Below are 26182 nucleotides of genomic sequence, written 5' to 3'. Positions count from 1 at the left end.
AAAGTGCAGTAATGCTCTGCAATAAAAACGTGAAGAATCAGGCATGCCTAGTGCAGTGGAGAGTTCCTTGTTCACATGTCCTATTTCAACTCCTTTAAAAAAACTAGAACTGGAACATCTGAACATACCTTTCAAAGTGCAGAGGAGGCAAATGGGATAAGTAAAAAATAAATCAATTTTCAGCCAAAAAAAGAAAGACTGATTTATGAAGTGAACTTTGTACCATATCTATTTACAAGGCACAAAGTAATCTTACAGAGATCTGGGACCTCTGTCCTAGAAAATTCCATTCTCCAAGGAAAATGTCTACCAGTGCAAAGTGCTGGGATAATTCTTCTAGAAAAAAGACAGGGATGATACAAAGAAATGGAGGGAAGAAAGGGGACACAGTAGAATTATATGTCATACTGATTATCTGCTCACAGAGATTGCACCAATAGTAGTTTATTAAATGTGAGTTTTCTGGCTCATAAGCCATCTGAAATTGTCTGACCATGGCCACACTATTAAATTCTCTCAGCCTCCAAAATGGGATGACCACATCAAAGCTCCAATTAAGAACAGTTCCTGGCTTGTGCCAACCCTGAATCATGCCCGGGAATTGACTGGGAGAATGCTATGGGTCCAGAGCAAAACTGTACCAGGATCTCTTTCAAGAATAAACCCACACAGTCCAGAAAGTTCAGTGCAGGTGAAAGGTCCCCGAAACTACTGTATTTACTTGTAGAGTAGCAGCTCCAGTCTCTGAGGAGTGCATTTTCTGTATCTTTCTCTTACCCTACATTCAAAGGGTTGAAACTGTGGAGCCATAATAATTTCGCTGACTTCTCTCTATTATGTTTTGCTGCCATGGAGAAATCAAGCTGCAAAATCCCATGATATTAACTGACATCACACAACACAGATGGTACATGTTCTGCTTGACCTGTCCAGCAGCAAAGTCAGAGGATTTAGTCAATCAGGCCCAGGCTGGCCATCTGCTTGTAACTACTGGCCTCACTGGGAATCACAACTCAGGTTTAGCCAGAAGGCAGACTGTTTCTCCTCTACCAAGGAAAACATATCAGATAGGATAATACATCTGCTAGAGGTGAATCCTACATCTACAAAGGTGTGGTCAAATGATATTTTAATGACCAGTGACCCCTTTCATGGCTTTTCCAAAGTCAACGGAATGACATTAACATAAAAGCAGAATCAAGCCTGTGGAAATTCTGGTTTTGCACAAATATAACTGGATGTAACATTTCCTCATGTGTGTGAGCGCCCCATGAAAACTCTGAAGATGAAATAAGTTACCTTCTTTAAATTTTGCTTTATGGTTGTACTGTCTCTCTCCACAACCTTCATCATTTCTTGGCTTGCCATATACAAGATGTTGGCTGCAGGCAAAGAAACATGCAATAATGTAATCACACACCAAAGCTTTTAGAGAAAATAATACAGGTCAAATCCTGCAAAAAGGTAACACAACTACAGCAGTCATCATTTTGACAGCTCCACTGAAAAGAATGTCACTTACAGAAGGGGCTGAATTTCTTACCTAACTGTATCATTAAAAGGCATATGGACTGACTTAAGTCCATTAATTAATTCCATAATTAATGGAAAGGGAAAGACAACTTTGGAACATAACTCTATACATCTGTCTTACAGACTTCTGAATCAGCCCATGGTCCCTGAACAGAGATGGGACTTGGATGACCAGCTTTCACTACATACCTTTAGAAAAGTAAAGGTAAGCATGATACATTCACCCATGAAATGTTTGCAAGGATGGGCTTTTAAATACAAAGCATACATTGAAAAAGCATTATTAATCAATAGATCATTAAATTATTGACATTTCCACATGCAAGTCATTCAAATATTCAACATAATAACAAAATATAATAAAAACAATGCAAATACAAGTATCAATGAAAAGTGGAGTCCTGCATAATACTGATGGTACTTACCCAGACAGGGCTGGCCTGGACACCAAATGCCTAAGCCCTACCTTCTGGGAATGTAAAGTATTAAAAATGCCTCAGTGCAGTTTATTGTGCATTGGCCTGCAAGATACTGTCTCAGAGACATAAATGATTGAGTTTAACATTTGGACACATAATTAAAAGCAGTCTAATCCTTCGAGGTGCTGAGTTCTGGCAGGTGCCATGTATGTTAGGACAGCAGTGGGAACTAAGTACTTCTGAACTGTGGGGTGCAGTTACTCAACTGCAGAATCAAGAACTGCTACAGGACCACCATGTTGCATTATGTCTGCAGATAGTGAAAGGTCCTCCCAGTTGTAATAGGAGGACCTCCATTTCTGACATCAGTGCTGTACTGAAGAAATGTGCAGATATCACTAGCCAAAGAATTAGCATTCCTTTTATCTTTTTTTTTTTTTTTCAAGTCAGCTTGCCATGATAATAAGATGGTCAAGCCTCTCCTGTCTTCACCATCTAAAGCCTCTATGCTTGCTGGGTCTCAGAGACATTAATAACTTATATGAAGGGCAATATTGCTTCTCATCAGTTTGTAAGAACAGTGGAAAGGCTCTGAACAGCTAAATCACCCTAAAGCATTCCAATTTCCAGGTCCTAGAATGACTGAGAATAGTGTAAAATACTGCATCCTCTACTGAAAACCAGGAGAAAATGGAAAGACTGACAATTTTTAAAATCTGAACCAATGAAGTTTTGTGCACAAATAGTTAATAACAGTGTTGGATCTGATACTGCTCTGAGACAGGGGTAACACATTCTCACAGTGTGTGATAGGGGAGGAAACAGCAATCACACAGGCTTTTGGTGGTGACCAAAACGTGGAGTTGGCTGAATCCCAGCAGTGGTCTAAGGAAACAAAACGCCACCACAGAGTTCAGTGATGGCTCCAGAGATCAAATGTTAAAAGACATAGCAAGTGCTCTCAGGTGAAAAAAAAAAATCATTCTAGAAAGTAGCATTTACTTCTCAGCCAGTCAGAGAAGATGCCATTCAGTTACATGCCTGCAGAGCTTTTTCAATTAAATGTTGAACAGACTCAGAGGCTGAGTGCAATTACCTCCTTTCCTAGACAAGATGAAAGTGTTGCAGATGTGACATCATATACACAATGCAGCAAATTTGCTGGTCCCATCCTATTCTGTTGGGCAAAGGGGCCTCCATACAGTTTTGTATGGTCACCTCATCCTGTGGTGCAGCTGGCAAAAGTCTGTCCATCTACAAGTCTTAAGTTCATACCCTGACACTTTTCCTCATTTTCTCAATTTGGCTCTAAACACTGATGCATTATACACTTCTGTTTTGAGAGGGACACAAATTTTAGAATGCACCTTCAAAGATAATCTTGGAAAAACCTTCAGGTAGAGGTATGAAAGACAATGAGGAATTCCATAAGCATTTAACCTATTTCAAATTAATTCCTATTTCTAATGTGACAAATACGACTTTAATGCTCAAAACTCACACCTACAAATGAAACCATCTGTTTGCCAAAAGCCCATCTCTGTGTCAGAAGGAAAGGCAGAACGTGGAGAGCAGCCCTTGCCTCCCTAGGTGCTGGTCCTGCAGGTGAGGGATGGGGGTTACTCTGGACTTTGTGAAGACTTCACAAAGCGATACATGCAAGAGCCTGGATGTGGCAGGGCAACAGCACTTCTACCCAACACATTGCATGAGGATTTCAGTATGCCAGGCCTTCTGTTTTCCAGTCCAGGATAAGGTCCTTGGTAGTGGGATGTGGTGGACAGCCTATCTGCAGTCAGAACTTTTACCATTGCCTTGCAGCATCAGCAGGGGATGGTAGGCAGGGCTGAAACACTGGTGGCCATCCGTGCAGGACCTGACACATACTGGTTCATTCAACACCACTGGGATTCTGCAGGCAGCTCGCCACCTCCAGCACAGCCATACAGCAAAAGTGGGAACAGTAAGGACTCCTCTGCTCCCCTTCTCCAGTCTTACTGGTTTCCCTGTCCTACCTCTTGGTCTTGGTGGGTTCTGTTCATATTTCTGTGTTGCTTGTGTGTTTGTTTGTTTGTTTTTATAGTAAAAAAAATCAAACTAAATGGAATTAACACACTTAGTAAACTTAGATTAGTCAGAAAGATCCTAAAAGTAAAACTGTGAGACAGCAAAGGCAAGGCTGACAGTACTTTAAAAGGCACAGTCTTTGATGACTTGTGTACTGTGCAAGAGAGGGAACCAGGAAGGCAGGATTAAGCTAAACTGGACAAATGGCAAGGTTCAAGAGTGTATTTCAACCAAACAGAAATCCTTCAAATTTTGGAAACATGATCCTAGGGAAGCCAATAAACAGGAACTTAAACTTCAGCGGGCGTTAAGTAAGAGGAAATTGCAAAGAGCAAATGTAGGTTTCCAAGAACAAACATTACAAGATTTAAAAATAAACAATAAAATACTCCTTAGGTATATCAGAAACAAGAGGCCTACAACAAAACTTGTACAGGCTAAGGAAGTAGCCAAAGAAGATAATGACCCTGTTTGGAAGCTAAATAACTTTCCTTTTTTTTACATTGAACTTTCCTGTTCAATATATTCAGGAGGTTTCTGCTCTCTACATTCTTTTTCTGGCAATAGCAACTTCTCTTTGGGTAGTGAGGTATCAAGAAGTAGCAGTAGTGGAGAATACAGAATATATCAGGGCTAGAAGGTACATTTAAGCATTTTAAAGAACCTTAAATACGGAATTTCTGAGTTGACAAGAATTCTGCTACCTAAGAATCAACCTGTCCTGTAGCTTGGAGAGTAGAAAATACTGTCCAATAGCTACTGATTTTACAAAGGAAAACAGCATTTTACTGATCTTTAATTTTTTGAACATTTCAATAAACACAATCATATGACAAAATTTGCTGGTCTTCTAAAAATTCTGTCACATTTCACAATAAACTTTGGTTGAAACTAAACAGCTGTAAAATGAAAGATTGTAATGAGTCAAAAAATAGTCTGGAAGCAAAGAAAGATGATTAGGATTAGGTTAGATGGTTTTCACCACAGCAAGGAATAAGGTCTAGATTAATCACAAACACAAAAAAAAAAGTAGCACTATTACTAAAATCTCTAAATAATTACTGAACAAACCTGGTGATTTGATAATTTCTGGAGTGGGTTAAATCACCTCTCAGGATGACTCTTTTCAATGATAAGGCCTTTAGATCTTAAGTGCCTAAACCGAGATGGGATGAATCCTGGCCTTAGATTCTAGTCCAGCTTCATATTAAAATCATAGGTAACTTATTTCTTAATTATTTGGTCAATGGATAAATAGTTTATTGATAGCATTTTCCCAGGACACATTGCTAGTCAGTTTGTGAGGACCACACAGTGAGAAATGTGAGAGAGACCTAGAGAGGACAGAGTAAAAATCAAAGCACCAGCAAATAACATTCAAACTGAAGAAATGGTAAGCAACATATGTGTGGGGAAAAAAAACCCAAACAATACAAATATTCTTTTCCCTTACAAGCTTCTAAATTAATGCAAAGAATGGAATCAGAAACCAGAGACTCCTCAAATGACTGGCATTCAATGTGCACATTTACTCATATTCCCAATCAAATCATATATTATGTTTCATAAATAGGAGGCGGATGGTGATGCAGAAATCACACAGCTTTGTCCAATAAAAGATGTGGTGTTGCCATTGTGTTCATGATACCTCAGAATACTCTGTTTTCCCCTCTCTTACAGCACAATACATTAAGATGTGGAACAATCAAAGTGCTTTTTAATGTCATATTCAAGTGACTATGAACCTTACTGCCACAGGAAACATAAGGGTATGTATTTGCCACACTCACACCTAAGCATGTTGCACTGAGCTCCTCCAATTGTAAATAGTCAATACAATTAATCTCAGGGGTAGCATCTAAAAGGACAGATAACTTACACTTCCAACAATCTCTCCTTTCAGGTGCTGTTCTCTAGGTCTACATTCACTCTTGCTTGGTTTCCTTTGGATATGTCCAGTGGCTCTTCCCTGTCCTGAATTTCACTGTTTCAGCTCATGCTGGAGTGTCTCTCTCTGCAGCAGCAGAGCTGTAGCTCTTTCAGCCTGTGTACCCCTCCAGATGTACCAAAATCACATCTTGCTTTACAACATGACACATTAACCTGCTTATTCCCAGGACTTTTTCCTGCAGAATTATTGCTTAAGCAGTGACTTACCATCCTTGTATTTATGTACAGAACAAGTTGGCTCTTTGAGGAATGACAGCATTCTCCCCTCCCTGCACCCCAAACACTTCTCTTAACTTGTGAAGATCATTTTGATCCTGTCTCTCTCCAGTGTATCTGCAGGATATTCTCGCATGGTGTTATCAGTAAACACATTGTATTCCATCAGTCACTTCCCTAACACAACTACTGAATAGTAAAGGAAGAAGATAAGACTGCTACAAAACCCTACTAGTTTCCAGTTTCTTTCCAGTTTCAAAAGTTCTCCTGAATCCCATTTTCCAAACAGCCATACATCTGTCTAGTAGTTGGTTTCAGCTATGTTGTATTTCCCAATTTTTGTTATAAGCACATAACGGGATACACTGTAAAAATCTTTATTAAGGTCAATATATTTTAAATCTACTGCTTCCCTCTTATTCACATTACACTGTAACATGTTTGAAGGCTGTAGAAAGCTATATTGAGATACCATTCCAGAGCAGGAATAGTAACCTTCTCTCTTGCTGCTGTGCAATGTCAAACTGGGTTTCTTCAGAAAAGCTTTTTTTCTCAAAAGCTAAGTCACAAGTTCAGGGAGAAATCTCTGCTATTTCCTAATGCTATACTCTGCTAACCTTGGCATTTTTTGAATATTTAGTTCTTTCCTTTTACAAAAAAAAAAAAAAAAAAAAGTTATTCTGTTTCCTTATTTCATGAATACTGAGCTGCTTTTTCAAAGGAAATAACTCAGGAGAATTCACTTGCTTTTTGTGTGTAATTAGAAAGCCAGCTCAAAAGGCTCCCAGGGACTGTTACTATGGGCATTTCAGCAGCTCTGAGAATCAGGCTGTGAATGGGGCACAAGCAGAAGCTGAGACAAGCAAAATGAATGGCCTCTGAAATCTTTCACTAGGCTCTGCAGAGGAAGGTCATCTTGTCAGATCACCTTGTCAGTGCTTGCTACCTGATGTTACAGTTTTTGGAAAGACTTCCAACCTGTGTTAATGCTTGCTTTAGCTTAAATTCTCCAAAGATTCCCAGAACAAGTACCAAGAGTAAAACTGTGCTTGTTGAAATTCAAATCTTTCTAAACTGTCTCAGTGAAGCCAACACAAAAGGCTTGGAAGACACAACACTGCACACACATACCCTTCTGCACATGGTCTGCTGCCTCTTCTCTTTCAACAGGAATGCTTTAAGTGATAATGTTAAATATTTGAAGGATCAGAACTGTTCTGTAGTTGGAACTAGGAATGTCTTTCATCAATCCCTAACTGATATTTGATTCTACTGAAATAAGTTAATCTTGTCATGAAATGAAGGTGCATGCAGTATTTGCATGAGCTTTATGAAAAGTTGTGCAGTTGATGGAATTTTCTGCTGAAAGCATGCCTGTTCTGCCTGCTTGCTGAAGGAGAAACCATGCAAACATGCAGCATCTGAAGAGCCCCACCACACCACAGCTATGATGAGATGTGTAAATGAGATGGTGACACCAAATACATTGTTTCCTCTGGTAACGTGGGATATTCAGACCCTGAAATAAGAAGGGAGCTCTCACAGACATGAATGGGAACACTTCAGAACTCCAGTTGAGACCTACACAATGACTTGAGAGCACTTCACTTGGCCTGGATGGTTTGCAAGATCAAGGCTGGAGCTGAAGCCCAAATCCTGTCTTGCAGACATATGACTCAAGAAGCCATCTCTACCCACTGAGGATACTTGAACTGCAGTCCTCTCCCAAAAAGACTTTGGAAGAAAGGGAAAAAGTTTATTCTGTTTTCATCCTTTGCTGCAGAGCAAAACCCCATTACCTCTGTGCTTTCTATTCCCACCTAGGAAATAGGCTCCTGAAGATTTGGTCTTGAATCAGCCTAGGATTTCTAGGAAAGGAATGTATAGAAGCTTTTTAGCTTTTCTTGCCAAAGTATTTTTGCTTATTCAATCTTATTTATCTGGTTTAACAGTCTCAAGCCAATTTCAGCATTTTTTTTTTTCTTAACTTTTGTGGTCTAATCCCATTCCTTCAGATCCATATTTATGCACATGCTGGACTGATACAAGTCAGTCTGGGCCAGGGGGATAATCCAACGTACAGAAAGTAAAGCATATGTGAATCTTTGCAGTATCATGGCCTCTGCAAATATTCTTTCATGAGGGTTTTTCACACAGCAGCTAGGAAAGGTAAAGCACTTCTCAAAAAAATAAAGAAAATGTTGTTGCAAACCTACAGAAACTGGCCAACATATCTGGCAACAGCTGTAGAACCCCAAAGCATTCTATTTCATTTCAAATTGCTGCTATCCCTTGTAATTCATAACCAGGTCACCACAGTTTAATAATGAAAAAAAAATCTATTGTTAATTATATAATTATCATAAACAATAAAACCATAGATCTTAAAAGTGAAATAAAAGTTTTTACAGACAAATACCATGGTTATCATGCTCTTAAAACAAAAAAATACCTTCTTAGATATCCTAACTTCTTATATGCAGATCTTATACATACACAGATTACCCTGAAAAGAGAAGCCCTTCATTTATTCCCAGGTCAGGCTTATGAAATTAACTGCCAACTTACTTTCTCCCCATGATCCTGCCAATGACCTTTCTCCTGCCCTGGTAGGATCATTCCCTCTGCATGGATTAAAGGTGATTAAGGATCAGTGTCAGTTTAGTCTCATACATTTGCTAAGCAGAGACGACAAACTGTGCCAAAATGTGTTTGATTTATTTGTGGTGGTTTTGTGACAGAGGAGCCCTGATTGGGCTCAAACCAAGGATCCAGAAAAGAAAAGAGTGCTTTATATCATTGGTAGCTCTTTAACCCAACATGTCACAGCAAGGACTTAATATCCTTCACCTAAATTATTAGTTTTCACAAACAATAATGACTGAAATCAATCAAGCTTTTCAGTGCTTAGGGTTTTTTAACCACCAATTCAATTAGCCGGTTGTTACATAAATACTTGTATCTACTGAGTTGAACTTCAAACACATTGATAGAGCCACAATGCAGTCAAGCAAATAACAGACAAAATAGAAGATTTCTGAATTTCGAAGAAACACTTGTCTAGCAGCATTATTCTTACTTTCTAAAGATTTTAGAGCTATATCTAAACGAACATATGGTCAGTTGACTCTGTAGATATCAACAGATCTATGCTGGAACTTGGAAAGCTGTGCTAATTTCAGGGAAGCATGATTCTAACTAAGGACAGAGAAATGTTCTCTTTATACTTGAATCTTGAAGCAATAGAGAGATTTCCTGTACTTGGACTGAGATATGTGCTTTTCCTCAAGTCTTTAAACTTCTTTCTTGATCACTGAATATCCAAAGAAAAAGATTAGACTAGGGCTAGATTAATTGTAAACTCAAACTAGAAACTCAGGGGTCGTATTATGTCATCTGCGGGAATCAAAAATGAGTTGGAACTATGACTGTATGGAAAGAAATCTTAAAAACCCCACACATGGTGCACATATTCATAAAATATAACAGTGTTAAGTATTTCCGACATAATCCTGATAAACTTTGAGAGATGCACATGCCCTCAATTAATTTAAAAAGAACTTTGTGTTGTTGTGCCATGACTGGATCTTGTTCTGTGTGGTTTTGCTCTGTAGTTGGTATCTTAATTACATAAAAACAATATTGTATTCTTTGCTGGGCTAAGGAGATAAATGTACTGTGACAGAAAGAATAGACAGAAAGAGATGCCATACTAATGAAACAACAGTGACAATAACAAAGAAAAAAAAACCCAAACAACCTTTTCAGCTTCATTGGCTAATGAATTTCAGGAAATAATCAGAATGGTTCCTTTTCCAACAAAAATGAGTGGTTGTGAAGATAGCCCCAATCTAGACACTTTAATGGATGCACACACACATTCTTTAATAGCTTGCTCATCAGACTACAATAAACGTACAACTATGAAGAGTTACCCGAGCTCACTTCATTTCCCTACTGCTGTTGGCTTCAGATTATGTTGACTCTATCAACAAGATTGTGGCTGTAGGTGTAAATTTATTAAGTCCCACACATCAAAATATCTCTCCATTTTGTAAGTTAGTAGGAGTTATGCTCTGGAATGGGTACAAGGAGAAACATGAGCCAAGCTTTTACTTCAATGTCCAGACAGCACAATTTACACAGGATTAACCTTGGAAGAACATACATAGTATATGAACTTCCAGAGTGGATAAGTTCAGAGGAAACGGAGCAGCCCTACCCTCACCATGCTTCCCAAATGGAAATACTCTTCCTGTATTTTGACCACCCAATCCCCACAGCACATAAATAGAGCGTGGAGACACTTCTCTTGCTGTCTTGCCACCATATACTAAAGTACTGTCTTTTTTCACCAAGAAATGCATAAATTTTCTTTAGGTAGAACTGGAGGAGTTTTTAAGAGACCAATGACTCCTTCGTGCCTGTAGGGCAGGCTGTGGGTGTTCTCTTTACTTCCATAGGGTATGCTGAGACTCTGCAGCAGGGCACACTTCCATCACCCCTCCTGTCCTCCCTCACCTGCCCACTACTTCTGGCTCCCTTGATTCTGTTCCCCACCTACAGAGAACCTACGCTTTAGAAATTTTGGAAACTTCTCATGTATTCTATTAGCTTAATTTTTCCAGATTGAATGTCATTTAGTTAATTCATGTATTTTTCAATCAAATAATGCTTTCCAGCTGGTCTCTGTCCTCCCTTGTGTTTGAGGCATTTAATAAAAGACAGCTTATTATGATTAAAAAACGCAAATCTGAAGTGCAACCAGGCCTAGAAGAGATCCCTTTAGCTCTTTAAAAATCTTTTGCAACTCATTTATAATACAAAGGAATACTAAGAGGCAGAGATGGTCAGAACCTGTAAAAGGAAATCCATTTTACACCACATATGATACAGCATATGGGACACAGCCTGTTACAGTAAAAACCTCTCAGGGCCAAGAAATCAGGAAATGACAACAAAGGCACTGGAAGTCAACAAATATTTAGAACTCGACTAACGATCTACAACCAAAACTTAAGAGTTACATACTATTGCAAAAGCCTCAGGTCTTTAAGCCTCTACCTCTAAGAGCAATGCCTTTATTAATTAGTAGACTTTTCTATTGCAGAGTTTTTTCCCCTTTTTGAAAGCATTTTGTTCTGAGTGTTGTTGGAAATGAAAGACTGGCCAAGATGGACTTGGAATCTCATTTCCAGATATTAGTTCCTATGTAACTCAATAGTATAACTCAGTTAGTATAATGAAGTTTAGAATCATCCAATTTTGAACCAATTTTTCAGCAATATTTGTCACCACTTCAATTCTGCTACATTCAGGTGAAAACTGAGTAGCTACAACTTGCTTACGTAGTCCATATGTCTAACATGAAAGTCTGAGCAAAGCTCTCTTTTAATTTGCCTTCTTTGATGTTAGAGACTTACAGGCTAACACTTAAATTCAGGGCATAGTATAGTTCTTCTAGACATGGCTTGATAGTTTGGAAAATGATGATTTATTGCCTGCACTTAATTATAGAATTATCTAGTGCTCCTTTGTAACAGAACAATCTGCTCTGTTGTTCCACAAACAGCACTCTTTAAAGAACATGTTTCCACACAGGCTTGGCTTTGATACTCTTCCCTCTTTTCACTGATTGATACCTTTCTAAAATGCCTATCCTAGTCCATCGTACCACCCTTCAAACATTAACTGCATCATCTTTTGCTTTATCAGTTTCTCAGCTTCTTCTGCTTTGACAATTGTGAAGACAACTATTTTGTGGCCCTGAGGCTAACTGGAATAGAAGGGCTTGTTTTCACAGAATTAAATTTTTCCTTTACCCAGACTGCTTATTGGGAAGAGTGCGTGGCAGTGCTAACTCCTGAGTGGTGCCTGAATGCCAAGAGAATGCTAGTTGGAGAAGGCTAAAACCATACCAGAAAATTCAGTAATAATTAAACAGTGGGGATGATCATAGTCCAGTGCTACCACGAGTCCTATACTCATTTAGCTCATTTCTAGAGGTAACCTACCCATCTTTGGCAGGTCCTGCTATAATGTTTCTGCATCCTGCAGAATGCAGATTCATTCAGACATTCAGCCAGATATTTTCTGAACTTTCAGATGTGCTTGTAACTAACGCTTGACATTTTTTGTCTGTATTTTGGTTTCCTCAAAGATTCTATGTTGCATCTGTTTATGTTTTATTTGGTTCTTACTATGGCACATTGTCACTCATTAAGAGTTCTGAAATTCTGGATGCTACTCTTGAATCTCTAATTAGCGTGCATGAAACTGTAGGGCTGGAATGGAACTCCACTGGTCTTTTGTCTTAAGGACAATCAATGACATTGTGCCACTTTCAGCAGATATTTACCCATCTTGTCCTTAGGAAGCACAGATGATGAAAGTTTTGTTATCTTCCTAGGAAATGCAGTCTAGAATTCCATTCTTATCATTAACTAAAATCTAATTGGAATCACTTTTGTTGCAATGTACTCCACTACACGTTACATGTCTACCATGGATCAAATTATTCTCCTTTACCTGAAAACTCTTACCATGTCCTTCAGTTACACTTTGTTTACTTTAAACAACTCTATTTATTTTTTTTCCTTGAAGGTCATAATTTCTTGGTATCTGTCATGGGATTCACCTGATTATATGTGGATATCTAAGGCTTAGTTTTGCTTTCTTCAATCAGTGGAAAGAACGTAATTGATCTCATCCTAAAGTAGGCACACCTAGATAGATTAGACAAGTGTTACGTTTATCTCTTCACTGACTAATGGATCCACTTAAAATCCACTGGTAGGATTTAAGGGGATTTGTGGATAAATAGAGCTCTCTGTTGTAGACATGTTATGTGTTTCTGTCCTAGCACAAGTGTTACCCTTTGGTGAATGTACTCAGCCAATCTACCGCCCACCTTCAAATTCTCTGTATCAAACTGACATATAATCTTTGGCAACTGATTTTTCTGATACATATCTAGATCTAAAAGGCAATGCATTATAAAAACTACCTAAACACTCTATATATTATTGGATTCCTTCTTCTATAGCCATCAAGTGCACTAAGTACTGCACTTTGGATGGCTTGGAATTTTCTCAAAAAGAGTCTCTTGAGTCCATTTGTCATGGTTTGGTGGACATAATATTCAACAGGTCTCCCAGTCTTTAATATCTGGATGCAAAGACAAGTCCATCCACTCTCACCCTTTCTCCTTGCTCTTCTTTCCCAAGCAAGTTATGTCCCTTCATGCTGATGTTCTACTTCTGTCAGTTACCTCATCTATGTCTGTTTAGCCAATTCATTAATAATTTGGATGATTTTTAAAGGCTTGCAACACTTATTTATTTTCCATATTTTTGGAATTGACATTAAATGCACATCAACTAGTTCACTTACCATCTTCCTGCCAATATTCTTTTGATGTCTATGAATTTCTTTGTCTACTGTAATTTTAGATCCTCAGTAAGCACACTTTTACTCATAATGATGTAGCAGTTTGTTTTATTTTTCCCTTAAACTCATCCTCAAGCCTTCTTTCCTAAATGTTTCAATGTTAATCACCTTTTCATGGTTAAGGAAGCCAAAGCCCCATGACACTGGCTCCAATCTCTGTACACCCCTGCATACTTGCAAATATTCTTTCGAGGAAGTGCAGTGGTTTTAATTACTATGTCTTATGCCTGTGAAAACCAAGCAAACTCATTACACTGTCATTAGTCTCTCACTCTCCCTAGTTTGCTTCCATACATCTTTCAATCCCACACTGACACTGCAGTTTCCCAGGGCAGTTCAGATGCTCTGCCTTGCAAAACTATCATTTACTGTCAAATTTTTCACAGAGCGCATCTGCTATTTCACCATTTGCCATTTAACTGCTATTACTTTAGAGTGTTGTTTGTGTTGGCCAAGGACCATGGTAGAGACTGGGGACACATTTTTGTCAGGTACTGGCAGCACTGCACATAGAAAAGCCAGAAATGATGCTTTCTCCTGTCACACAAGGGACTCCCACAGAACCTGCACAATTTCTTATGTCTCGTCCCAGAAGGCTTCACTGACACCTCCCTTTGTAAATTTGCTTGGCAGCAGGATAATTTCACAATACTCTGATTACAAAATGCTTGAGAAATATTTTAAAATATGCAAAGCATTGTCAGGTTTTAATTCCCACTCTTGGCCTCTGTAAAGGTAAACCAGACAATGTACAAGTAAATTGGTAATTTGATGGTAATGGTAGAAAAAGGGAAGAGTCGTAACTGACTGCCTGCTTGGATCTTTTTGTGTAATTAACAATTAGTTACAGTGTGTGGGGTGCTAAAGCTCCCAGTCAAGAGCTGGCTTTGGCATGTCTTCAGACTATCAGGAAAAAACATCATTTCTGCTCCACAGATTTTACAGCCTGTTTCTAAATCCGTGCCTGTTCAACACTGAGTTGCAGATTCACAAGCAGAGTTTTGCTCATCCTTCTGAGGGACTAAGAGCAGAGGGTAACAGAAGAAAATAATCTGACTTCAGTGGTACAATTATTGCCAAAGACTGCTAGTTCCATGTGCAACAGAGCTCAGCTATACTTTGACATGCTGTAACACAACTCTTTCAGAAGTCCTCTAAACTCTAAAGCAAAATTGCTTAAATTGCAAAGGGATGAATCAATTCTGGGTTGGATTCTCATGCTAATTCAAAATGCCCTGCAAAACGTAGATTGAACTTTTGAAAATAAGATTTCCTCAGGGAATGTACTACTACTGGGTCACATTTTTTTCCTGGTAAGAGTTGTCCATCTTATTGTAAGGTTCTTCAGAGGAGTGTAACACTAGTTTTCTTTCCAGTTTATCCTTAGCTCCTGAGGAAGCAATCTCTGTCATTCCTCAGAAAGTCAGAAAACAGTGGTAAGAACTAATAATGCCAAACAGCAGTGTAATTTCCTATGGTGAAAACATATTTTCTACCAGTAATTATTGCCAACAGCAATCTTGGAAATATCTTAAAAGTTATTGTTTAAAACATCAAACAGAAGGACTGCTTAGTACCAGGGATGACTAACACAGGAACATGTGCTTCCACACATGACACACACATCAGATTAAATGTTGATGTTTAGAGGTTAACAGGATGTAAACATTGACTTTGGATTCTGCTTAAGTTTACACTTGAATTTAGAATGAAAACATACCAGTTAATATATAACCATGACTGGCATAAATAGACAGAAACAGTCCCAATTGTTATGATGGACTTCTCCAATCATCTGTTTCGTCCTATAGTTGCAGGAAGATCAGAACTATAGAAGAAAATCAGTCAGCTGTGCTTGAGAAAGCACAGTAGAGGCTGAAGGCAACACTAAAAATTTATTTAACAATTATACCCAGGTACTTTACAAACAATAACTCATTCATTTTGTATGATGAAGCATGTAAAGGTGAAGTGGGGTGTGTGATGGCAACTGAAAAGTCTGTGGACTTAATCTTGCCCTAAGTTACTTTGGAACAACTCCCATCATCTTCAAATGAGAAAACTATCCCTTAGCTGGAAAAATTAATCTCCAGTTTAAGCTCTCACATACCCTGGTAGATGACTCTGATGATGGGATTTTGCCTATGGTCCAGATTTTTGACTGTGGAAAGTGTCTCCCTGCAAAAGGGGCATAGAAGGGTCTGATGTAGGTGGTGCTCAGTCCCACAGGCAATGGCCAGGATGGGCATTGTCTGCAGCAATTTAACAGATCCATACTGGTTCCTGCCTCAGCTCTACTGGGATTATTATGGTCTACTAGAGAAGGGTTTATGCCTGTGAGTAGCTATATGCAGGTCAGCATCACTGCTTTTCTGGACCAGGACCTGATGTTGAGTTTTTCTTGAGGAACCCTGATGAAATCCAGCAACTGGGCCATCCCCCCTTTGAACAAGGTGAACCGCCCTTCAGGTGGAGCAGCTTTGATTGGTATGAAAGGTGAACTTTACACCATCCTTCATTAACCATAAACCACAGTTTTTAAAGCACACTTTAAACACCCCTGACAATTGCACTAACCAGCAAGCAATGTCCTGCAGCACTGGGCCTGCTCAAGATAAGCCAGCACTTCCTCCACAGACACATGAAGCCTCTAGGCATTTTCTCCTCATCAATACTGTCAAATGAAACAATTAGGCAAGGGAGATGGTGAGTGGTGGTGGATGTTTTCATGACAAGAAGCAGCAGCAAAGCAAATTGCATTATTGTCTTAGCTGACTGTAGGAATTATATCCAGACCAGTGTCCCCTTCAGGCACACAGAATGACAGGTATTGCTTTAGTTAGCAGCTTTGTAGAAGCCATTTTAAAAACCCAAACATATTCCAAGATAGAAACGCCTATAGTTTATCCACGGGTGTGGGTTTAGTGCCTGTTTCAGTGACTTACTGGGACTGCAGATGGAAGAGTTCAATGAATCAAGCTGAATTCCCAACCAGTAAACACAAGTTACGACAGAGCCACAAGCTCTGCTTCTTTGGAGGAGTTCAGATAGACATCTCTGAGACAAAAGGCACAAGCCTGCTGCAGAAGGCAATCCTTCCCCTGACTTCAGGGGGCTTTGTACTGGGTCCAGGAAAAATAAAATGCCAATGTGCAGACGACCATCTGATACTGGCTAACACAAAGCAACTGTAGCTGCTAGCACGTAACTGGCATACACTTATTTTCAACATCCTTTCTGCTGTGTTGATGTTACCCCTTCCTTTTTCATGCCATTTGCAACACATCATTAGACTTGCTGCAAATTTGTGGGAGTAAATGGTATCCCTGGGGATGAAACCCCATTAGAGGTGAATAAACAATCTCCCCTTCCCCAACCAAATCCCAACCGCGCCTCACATTTCATGGAAATGATCAGCAGTTCCACTACCAAAACATTCACGCTTTATGAGTAATATTTATGATGGGAATTTTTTACGTTGGGTTTTCACCCCCAAGAATAAAAAGAGGAATAATTAACAGAAATAAATGCAATGAGAAATTTCCACATTATTACTATTATTTTCACAAGGCTTTCACAGGAAAGTAAAAGCTTTTGCAAGTAATAAAAGCCCTTGTTAAACTTCTTTCTTTCTTTCTCTTGGAAATGGGGTAAATTATGAAGCAGATTGACTTTAAAAAATAAATAGGGCTATAAATACATAAAAGTCATTGCCTTCCTGCAGTAATTTAATATGAGCATCCTACTCTGCAGTAAGGAAAAGTTTAGTTCACTCCCAGAAAGAATAAAGCAGATGTGAGGTTTTTCCGTCAGCTTAAGTGCTGCCTTGGTAAGGTGAGTTGTCCAGCTACATTAAACAAACATTTTAGTCAGGCATCACACAGGAAAATAAACAGTAGCAGAGGAAACATGAAAATATTAAAGACTGTTATTCTTTGGCCCCTTTTCCTGCGAAGCAGGTGATAAAATATTACTGTGTTTCCACAGGTAAGGAAACACGCTCTTAAACACTTTGCAGAAATACATATTACCATCATCACTTAAAATGTCAGAAGTGGAAAGGACTCAACTGTGACAGCAGAGAGGAGCCTGCTGGGAACTCTGCCGAAGCAGAGGACGGAGCACACGGGCTGGGACTGCAGGGCTACCCAAAGCAGCCTTCTGACCACCAGCAAGAGCTGGCAGCACTGCGTTCAGGCAAAAACATCTCGTAAGGGACAGCTGTAGAGTTACCTCATTTCAGGAAAAATTACTTTTCTTGAATCCTAATTAGGTAGATGCTAGGGAGAGGAAGGGAGGTTATCTGCTGTATCATCTTGACTTTGTTCTGCCCCACTGAGTATCAAAAATGCACAGAGGAAGAAGAGAGGAGACCTAGAGAGCTTCATCCTTTTTGCCCACCTGTAATACACTACACTACACTGGTCAGATTTAACATTGTTTAGTTTATGTAGACCTAAGTTATGGACCATCAGTAATTTCTGTTCTCTGTGAAATTATCTAGTTATACATCATGTCTGAATTCTATACATATCTAATTATAAAAGCAGAAAAATATCCTTGAAACAAATTCTGCCTTATAGCCAGAAGTTATCTAAAACTTACATTCATCAGAAGAAAGCAAGCAATTAATTTTTTCCTACCAAGGCTTTGATTTCAGTCACCCTGAAAATCAACTTGAAGATGTGGTGGTCTAGGTTCAAAGACCTGCATAGCTGCCCAGTGGTGAGGGGCAAAGGAAACCTTCTTTTCTCCTGCTCACTCTGAAAAATGTAGGTGTGAGATTGCAAGGTGCTACCTGAAATTCCCTGTGGCATCAGATTCTGTATCAAAAAATGCACTGCATTTTAAAATCAACTGTCAGCCTGCCTAGCCAACGTGGTTTGTGAAAGCTGCTCATGAGTAAGAAATGTATAGATAGATATAAAGTCAAACTAACTGTCAAGCTAGTTCAGTAGGTCAGCTGCTCCCCTGGGATGTAGGTCTATGTACAGTTCAGCTGCTGATCAGCTATGCAATGCTGGGCAATAGCTCATTGCTTGTCTTGAATGTCAGGTTCTTCTTTAAATATGCTAGTGCAGTGTTTGAAATAAAAAAACCTAGATGAGAATATAATGCACAAACTCCCTCCTGGCCTTGCGTGCCTCAACGGGCAGTTTTCATTTCAATAATCAAAAGATCTCTGTCTTCCATGCTGAATTTAGAAGTTCTCAAATTATCTTCCGTTATTTTTAGGAGTCAGATTTTCATTTAAATGCAAGAAAAGAACATAATTTTAATTAAAAAGAAAAAAAAAAAAAAGGAAAAGTAAATTTAATTTTACCTATATGGTAATATAGCTTTTAAAAAAAAAATCTTTAAGGAGGCCAAGTCCACTCATTTCACCATTTCAGGTGAATTTATCAAGTGCTTATCTAATACTTTAAACACGTTTTTTAACTCTGAAAAATAGGAGCAGAATAGAGAGAGGAGATACTGAGAGCCACAAATACAACAGCACACACTGTCCTTTCCCAAGTATTTCAGTTAGGTAAGTATTTCTACAGCATTTTAGTCACAAAAAAAGAACACTTCAAAAATTCCCATCTTATATGTCAGGAAATAGAGGTGGAGATATAAAATGAATTTCCAAAGAAGGTAGGAAGCAAATAACAGGGCCCTCACTAGAAACCAGCAACTGTAAATTCCAATGCAGCCAAAGCATGGGATATTTGACTGCCCTGTCAGCAAGGGTAAAGGCTGCATGGACAACTCAGACCACACTGTTTTCTGATGTCTGCAGCAAAATAAACAGCCAGTAGATACAGAGTGGGATTTAGCTCCTAAATTTAGGTCTCTAGTAGAGGAGGGTCCCTCTGAATTCAGCAAAGAGAAACAGTCATCTGCAGGATGTGATTCACCTGTCCTGCTTCAGATGCCAGCTACTCAGACAGCATGATGTCTGCAGTGGTCAGATGAAAACCACTCATAGTGTCATATTTTAAATCTCTCTGGTTAAGAAAAGAGAACTGGAATAAAAGCAAATCTCAAGATGTGACGGCTCCCAAGGTTGGGATAATTCAAATCCAGGATGAAATTTTCCAGTTCACTCCCTTGAGAAAAAAATTTAGTCCATGTAAAAGCCTGTGTTCCATTTTCATAGCTCCTGGAAGCCTACATTTCACTGGCTTTTGATACAGATTTATCTCCCAGATGCTACTTGATAGTTCTGCAAACTTTATCCTATGAGAAAGCTTTTTACTCTATGGCACTTCTGGGATGTAATTCTGCCACCCTGTAGAGCCAGAAGAGTGAGGTATCTACTGCTGGGAGATGAGCCTCAATTCCTCAGTCAGGACTCTCGCCTCCTATGCAGTCCTGGGGGCATAAGAGTGGAGTGCCTGAAACTGTCTTTGCCCTTTTCTCCCTGTAAAATGAGGGAAGTATAAACACTCCACATGAAGTCTGCATGTCTCCACACTTGCAACAAGATAAAACTTAGATCCAAACTCTGAAGTTTAATCTTAGTTCCTTGTGTTCTTACAACATCTTTTGGATGCTTAAAATAAACTGGAAATCTACCATCTCCAGCATCTCCTGCATTTGTGTGACAGCCTAAACCTATCCGAACCCCTCACTGAAGGTTTCTGAGTCCCCTCCCTCCCAGTGTGCCTGAGCTGCACACAGCAGACCTCCCCCAGCCCAGGCTGCTGTGCTCCCCTGCTCCCCAGACAGGTCAAACAAACAGGCAGATTCCTCCAGGGAAGTCGCAGGTTCAAGACCACAGAGGACATGCCTCGTTTGGGCCAGTTAGAGGGTTTTCTTGCTATTGTGCTTATCTGTGCCTTCACTGTCATGCAGACGTTAACCTCTGACCCGTGAGCCCGCCTCTCCAAAAAGCCTTGCAGTGTTTACCTATTATGTAATGTCTGTGCTTTTGTGGAAACTGTACAGAAACAAATGCAGGAAGTTTGCCAGTCAAATGGCTGGACAATAAATCCTGTCCCCTGCAGATAGAACGGTTTACTGTCACTGTAAGGCTGCTACTGGCATCTGTCACTGAAAAATGTTTACAAATTTCAGTGTACTGAAGTGCCAAAGTATTCCAGCATTGCAGGACTGTACATGATTTGTAGAACCACTACCAGTGTGGTGGACAGGGGTAGCCTTGTTTTGCTAGCCTGAGTAAACAGAGTGACAATGCTTCAGAAAACTCAAGGTCACTAATGTCCAGTTTTTCTGTCTGTTCATCTCCTAGGTTCATGAAACAAGTGCCCAGATGCTAGCTGGGTCATTGGAATGCTTCTTCTGCCTTCAGATATGTGTGCTAGAAGTTTAATTCCAGACAGGCAAACTGCCTTCAGACCCATTTGCTTATTTCTCATGGGTCCTTTATTATTTATACACTCTGTCTTCCCATCTTCTCTAACAATCCACCCTCTTCACAGTCCCAGCTTCCCATACCCATACTCTTTCTGCACTACTTCCCCCTGGTACTTTGTTACCTTTCTACACAGTGTCATGGCAATGCCTTCTGCTGTGTGACTGGGGCTTCTGTGTACCATCAACTGTAAACTCAGAACAAGGTAAAGATGAGTTTGGGTAAGAAGCAGAAACAAACATAATCTGAAACAGTGGGACAGATAGGTAATAAAATTCTGCCTTTGCTAACTCTGTCAACCAAGGTCCTGATTTTGCTGCCACTTGAATGGAGCTTTTCACTCTCAAAGTCAATGGGAGCAGCACTCAGTCTTTAGAGTTCTGCTGTAATTAAGCTTTCAAATCTCATTTCCTTTCAGAGGAGAGAAAACATTGTTGTGACTAAGCTTTGGATGTGGTAACAAATCCCTGGCAGGTTGGTTTGTTTTAACGGACGTATTAGTTTTAAGGAAACTTTTACCATCTTTTCTGCCCTTAATCACAGCTTTTATTACAATTACAGTAATGCAACACATGTACATGCCAAAGGCAATATGTGTATTTTTAATGAGTTGACATGCAACTTTCCTGGAAAGGAGAAACAACTTCATTTTCTGAACGCTCCTGAACCATATCTAGAAGCTTATTAAGGGGCCAGGAATCAATCAGAAAAACATTTACCACAAATTCAGAGACTTCAGTAACTCAAAAGATGAGCAGTCCCCTGAGACAGACTGAGTTGTTGTGCTAGGTTTAGCAAATATTTGCTGAATGGTTATGTTTCCTATTGTCCACAAACAATACAAGAGAAGGTTAACAGGCAATATCCGGAAAGCTCTAAGATTATTAACCCACATATGTGGTCCTGAGTCACTGGGCTTTGAAACATCATTAGTTCCCAAAGAAGAAACCAAAGGGGAATTCTGCTTGAGAGTGATGATATCACAAGCCCAAAGGAACTACTTGCATCAATAAGGTCTATTTATGCAAAGTTTTACAAGACATTGGCTCACAGGGGTTTTCATTCTGGTGCAATGAATTCAGTTAATAAACTGAGGATAGGCAGAGATCACATCCTATGAGTACAAAAGCCCTCAGCCTGGTTTCTAGCCTCAATTTACCTTACAGCTTGGACACAGATCAGAAACTGGTGCACACAGAAAATTACAACAGACAGACACACACAGACTAAGCAAGGCTCATTCACCTGGGGACTAAACCTCTTGGAGCACCAGACTCCAACAGCAGCAGACAAAATTCATTCAGTTAAATTGTTCCTGCCACTGCTGTGGTCTGGGCCAAGCAGCCTTCACAAACAGTTGCTTTCACAAAAAGTTGTCACACTTTTTCTGGAGGGTAATGCAGGCCAAGGACCATTTCCAATATAACCCTGGATATGGATAAACCTGTTTTGAGAGGTAAAAGTTTATCTATGGGGACCAGAGAAGGGTTCCTGCCTTGTGGAGAAGTGACCCCACAGACCTTCACATACCTTTCACTGAGACCAAATTATCAAAGGGAGAAGCCTGAAAGCCTAGTGTGCCTATGACTCCATGCTTGCTTTCTCCTCAGTCATCATAAAACTGCCATAAATTCAGAGGAACTTGGGCCACAAACCATAGGACTCCTATCAGAAACTTGTACTGCAGCAGAGCCACTGTTAGTATGCCGGGTTCATACAACCCAAATGGGGCTGCCTAGGTCTGGCAGTAAGATCCCTCTCTGCCCATCCTGCTTTCAGTCTGTGTCCAGTCCTACAGCAAGCCTCCAACACAGGCCAACACGTCCTCAGCTGTCTGTGAAAGGTGCAGGACCTCGCTGCAACCCCAGTTACTCTGGCACATCTGTTTGGATGGTTAGTAGGTAAAATTTAACTGATAGAAGACAGAGCACAACTGGAAATGTAGGAATGTGTTTTTACTACTATTAACACAATCAAAACTTCCTTCTTGCTATTATTACTGTGTTAGCACATCAATTCTATTCCAAATTGTTTTCAACTGCTAACTTACCAAAATACCTGGAGAATAGCACAGTCCATGTTCTGGTTTTCATTCTAAACTTAACATAATTTATCTGAAATTACTCCCTTTCTTAAAGCTGTTTCTTGTGCTAGAATGTGCAAAATATGCCTACAATATGCACTGGAAGAACATTAATTTTCTCTCTTTCTCCATATGTCCAAAAAACTGCTGAAATTCTTCTGTGCATGAAGTAACTTCTGTATGTCTTTGTAGGCTGAAAGCCTTTTTTTGAATTTACTAGTATTCTAATGCAGATGACAAAACCTATACAGCTGATTAAACCCTAGCTTTAAAAAAATAGATGCAAAGAACCCTTTGTGAAACTGATGACTGATTTATTATCACCGTTCAAATATGAATGAAATACAAAAAGTAAGCAGACACAAGCAGCATAAACTAGATTGTAAAACAGAGGTTTAGTAACATCGGATACTGTAAAGTCAATTTTCTTAAAAAATATATATCCTCAGGGAAAATATCTTGTTTCTTATTTTCTCCTTTTCTTTTTTTTTAATTGACTCATTTGAGATTTTCCTGACCCAGGTCTTAATTCAAGAAGAGATTAGACCTGTCCTTCAAAGCTTGTTCATGCTTTTGTACTAAGCTTTTGCCCACATCAACGTTTACTAAATGAGAACACACAAAAGCTGACGTAACAAGGACAGAGACAGGTGCTCACCGATGCAGTCCACGCTGAAGAGGTTTACGGAGGTTGTTATGGAAGACTCATCACAGGTCTTCATCCCTCGCAGAGCGAACCGCACCAGGGAGGCCTTGACTCCCTCTGGCAGGAAGGAGAGCAGGTAGACGGGCATGTAGAGAGCGTAGCGCAGCCGGCAGAGCAGCGGGGTCAGGAGCTTCCCCTGGGGGGACTGAGCCATGCGCTCGATGGTCGGGAACAGCAGCACGGAGCGCAGAACCTGCCGGCCCACCACAAAACCACCGTCAGCCAAGCCCTGCAGCACCACATCCCAGCCCAGGAGACCTCCCTTGGCACTGAGCCCCCACCTGAACCCAAGCTGGCTTTCCAGGAGCCTTGCACCCCAGGCGTGCGGGCAGGCTTTGCAGCACCCCACGGTAAACTTCTCCAAAGAGAAAGCAAACAGGAGCCTGGTTCTGCCAGGAGAGCAGAGGAGCAGAGCCCCATCACCTGCTCCGGGCCAGGACCCCAGCAGAGGGCAGCAGGCAGGAACCAGCATCCCAGCCCAGGCCTGGGTTTATGGCAGCAAAAGGACATCGCCCTTCATTTCATCTGGCAAACTATTTTCTCTAAGTAAACCAACCAAGCAGATTAAAAAATATCAGCCACTGTGATGGTAACTTTACAGTTTGACGAGACACGGGAGGTTTCGATTTGCAGTTCAATCTAAGTTGGTCAGAACAAGAGTCTCAGGACACAGCCCCTTCACTACAGTGGTCCATATTATTGCCTTTTATATGTAATAATGACATAGAAATATTCTAAAGCAGGTTATTATTTTATGTTATGATAATGCAATACACTGTAGCCTTCAAAGAGAATGAAAATAATTAAAAACCCACCCACACTAACCAAAATTGAATGAATATGCCTCCTCTCCATTACATTTCAATGTTAAGATGATTCTAAAAGAATAACTGCCACTTTTTTTCCTGGAAGTAAAAACATATTGCAAGAATTCATATAGGAAAAAAACTTAAAGACACACAACTACAATACCTAACAGAAGTATCAAGAAAGTAATATGAGGAATTCTGGATATTGCATTTGCAGATAATCAGGCATAAATTGCTGTGCTTTGCTGGTGAAATAAAATAGCTGTAGTTATTTATGTCTGCTTACTGCACATTTTGTTCTATGTATTAGGCAAATTAGACTAATTTTTTTATTTTTTTTTTTAAAAAATTAAATAATTGTCTTTACTCTCAGGTGAGACTCAGCTAATGTCTGCCACTGCATCTGTGTATAGCACCACTGGTCTCAGCAGCTACTCAGTGGAAGGCAAGGCTTGCCACCACACTATGCTTACAAGATCTGGGCATTGTAACAGAGCAAGCAGAAGAAAATCAGGAAATATCAGTAACTTGCCATTCTGCACTTTCTACAGTATTTTAAAAGCAGACTTTGAAAGTGCTATTTATATCGAATACAGAACTATTTTAAGAGATCTTTCTACTTTCCAGCTGATACTACTTTGGTTTTAGACAAAGAAAAATACATTCTCAGGGAAGTCAATCCTGGGCCTCTTTTTATTAAAGGCAACCAGCAGCTGAAGTATAGGAATGCAAGACTTGTACTAAATTATATGGTAGTTTTGTGATATTTCAGCTAGGAGCTGAACTCAAACTATTGTGATCTAAAGCAGATTTGACCTGCATTCCCAGGCACACATTAATCCTTTGACATTACAGTTTATAGATACAGGATTAGTTGCTTGGAGTGCTGTACTAACCACTGGGGGAAGTTGCTAAACCTTGGAAGAAAAAGGACAAACCAGGAAAGCCATTACAATGCCCTGCACATTCCTGCATTATTTAATGGCACACAAATTTAAAAGATGGTGCTAAGATGAAGGATAATTTTATTTAATTTCTTTCCTTTTTGAATCCTCTGCAGACAATAACAGAGAAATGTAAAGTTTGTAGTTCTCTAAATGATTATCAGCTAGTTCTTAGTTTACTGCTAGATTCCTGAGCCAGGATTTTGAAACATGCATTCGACTGACTGTAGCATTGCTTAAAAGATGTAGTTCAACTGATTTGCAAAATCACTGATACAGCAGATTTAATGTACTTTATTAAAGGACACACATATTCTTAAAAAAGTATGTCATATTTGTGTCTTGAAATAAGTGAAGTAGAAATGTACGGGTAAAACGAAGGAAATCAATGAGATTCACATGCTCAATTTCAATTAATATTTTTTTAACTTTTTAAATGCTACAATCTTATCTATATGCAATTTGCAGATGGAGGACGTTCCCTATAACAAGCACCAGGTATTGCCACATCTACCAATGCCATGGTACTTATCATTAAGTAATGTGTAAAGGTTAATGACCCCTTTATTTATGGAAACTCTTTTCATACTTAATGATAGAAGTTTCTTGTGGTAGCTATCAGTCAAAATACAAAAAATACTACACA

General features: G+C 39.5%; 1 protein-coding gene across 1 annotated transcript in view; it reads right to left on the bottom strand.

The window, feature by feature from the left end:
- Window positions 1–24255, bottom strand: part of LOC103776302 (UPF0554 protein C2orf43 homolog) — a 36454-nt gene extending 12199 nt beyond the window's left edge. Inside the window, exons 1-2 of the mRNA XM_008943807.1 lie at window positions 23736–24255; window positions 1300–1382 (exon numbers count right to left, since the gene is read on the bottom strand). Coding sequence (XP_008942055.1) covers window positions 1300–1382; window positions 23736–24255 — 603 coding nt within the window. The remainder of the gene's footprint in view (window positions 1–1299; window positions 1383–23735) is intronic.
- Window positions 24256–26182: the final 1927 nt, after the last annotated feature.

This window comes from Merops nubicus, unplaced genomic scaffold (genome assembly GCF_000691845.1).
Source record: "Merops nubicus isolate BGI_N331 unplaced genomic scaffold, ASM69184v1 scaffold6047, whole genome shotgun sequence".
Taxonomy (NCBI): domain Eukaryota; kingdom Metazoa; phylum Chordata; class Aves; order Coraciiformes; family Meropidae; genus Merops; species Merops nubicus.
Note: the sequence above shows the minus strand (reverse complement) of the source record. Positions and strands in the feature narration are given on the sequence as shown.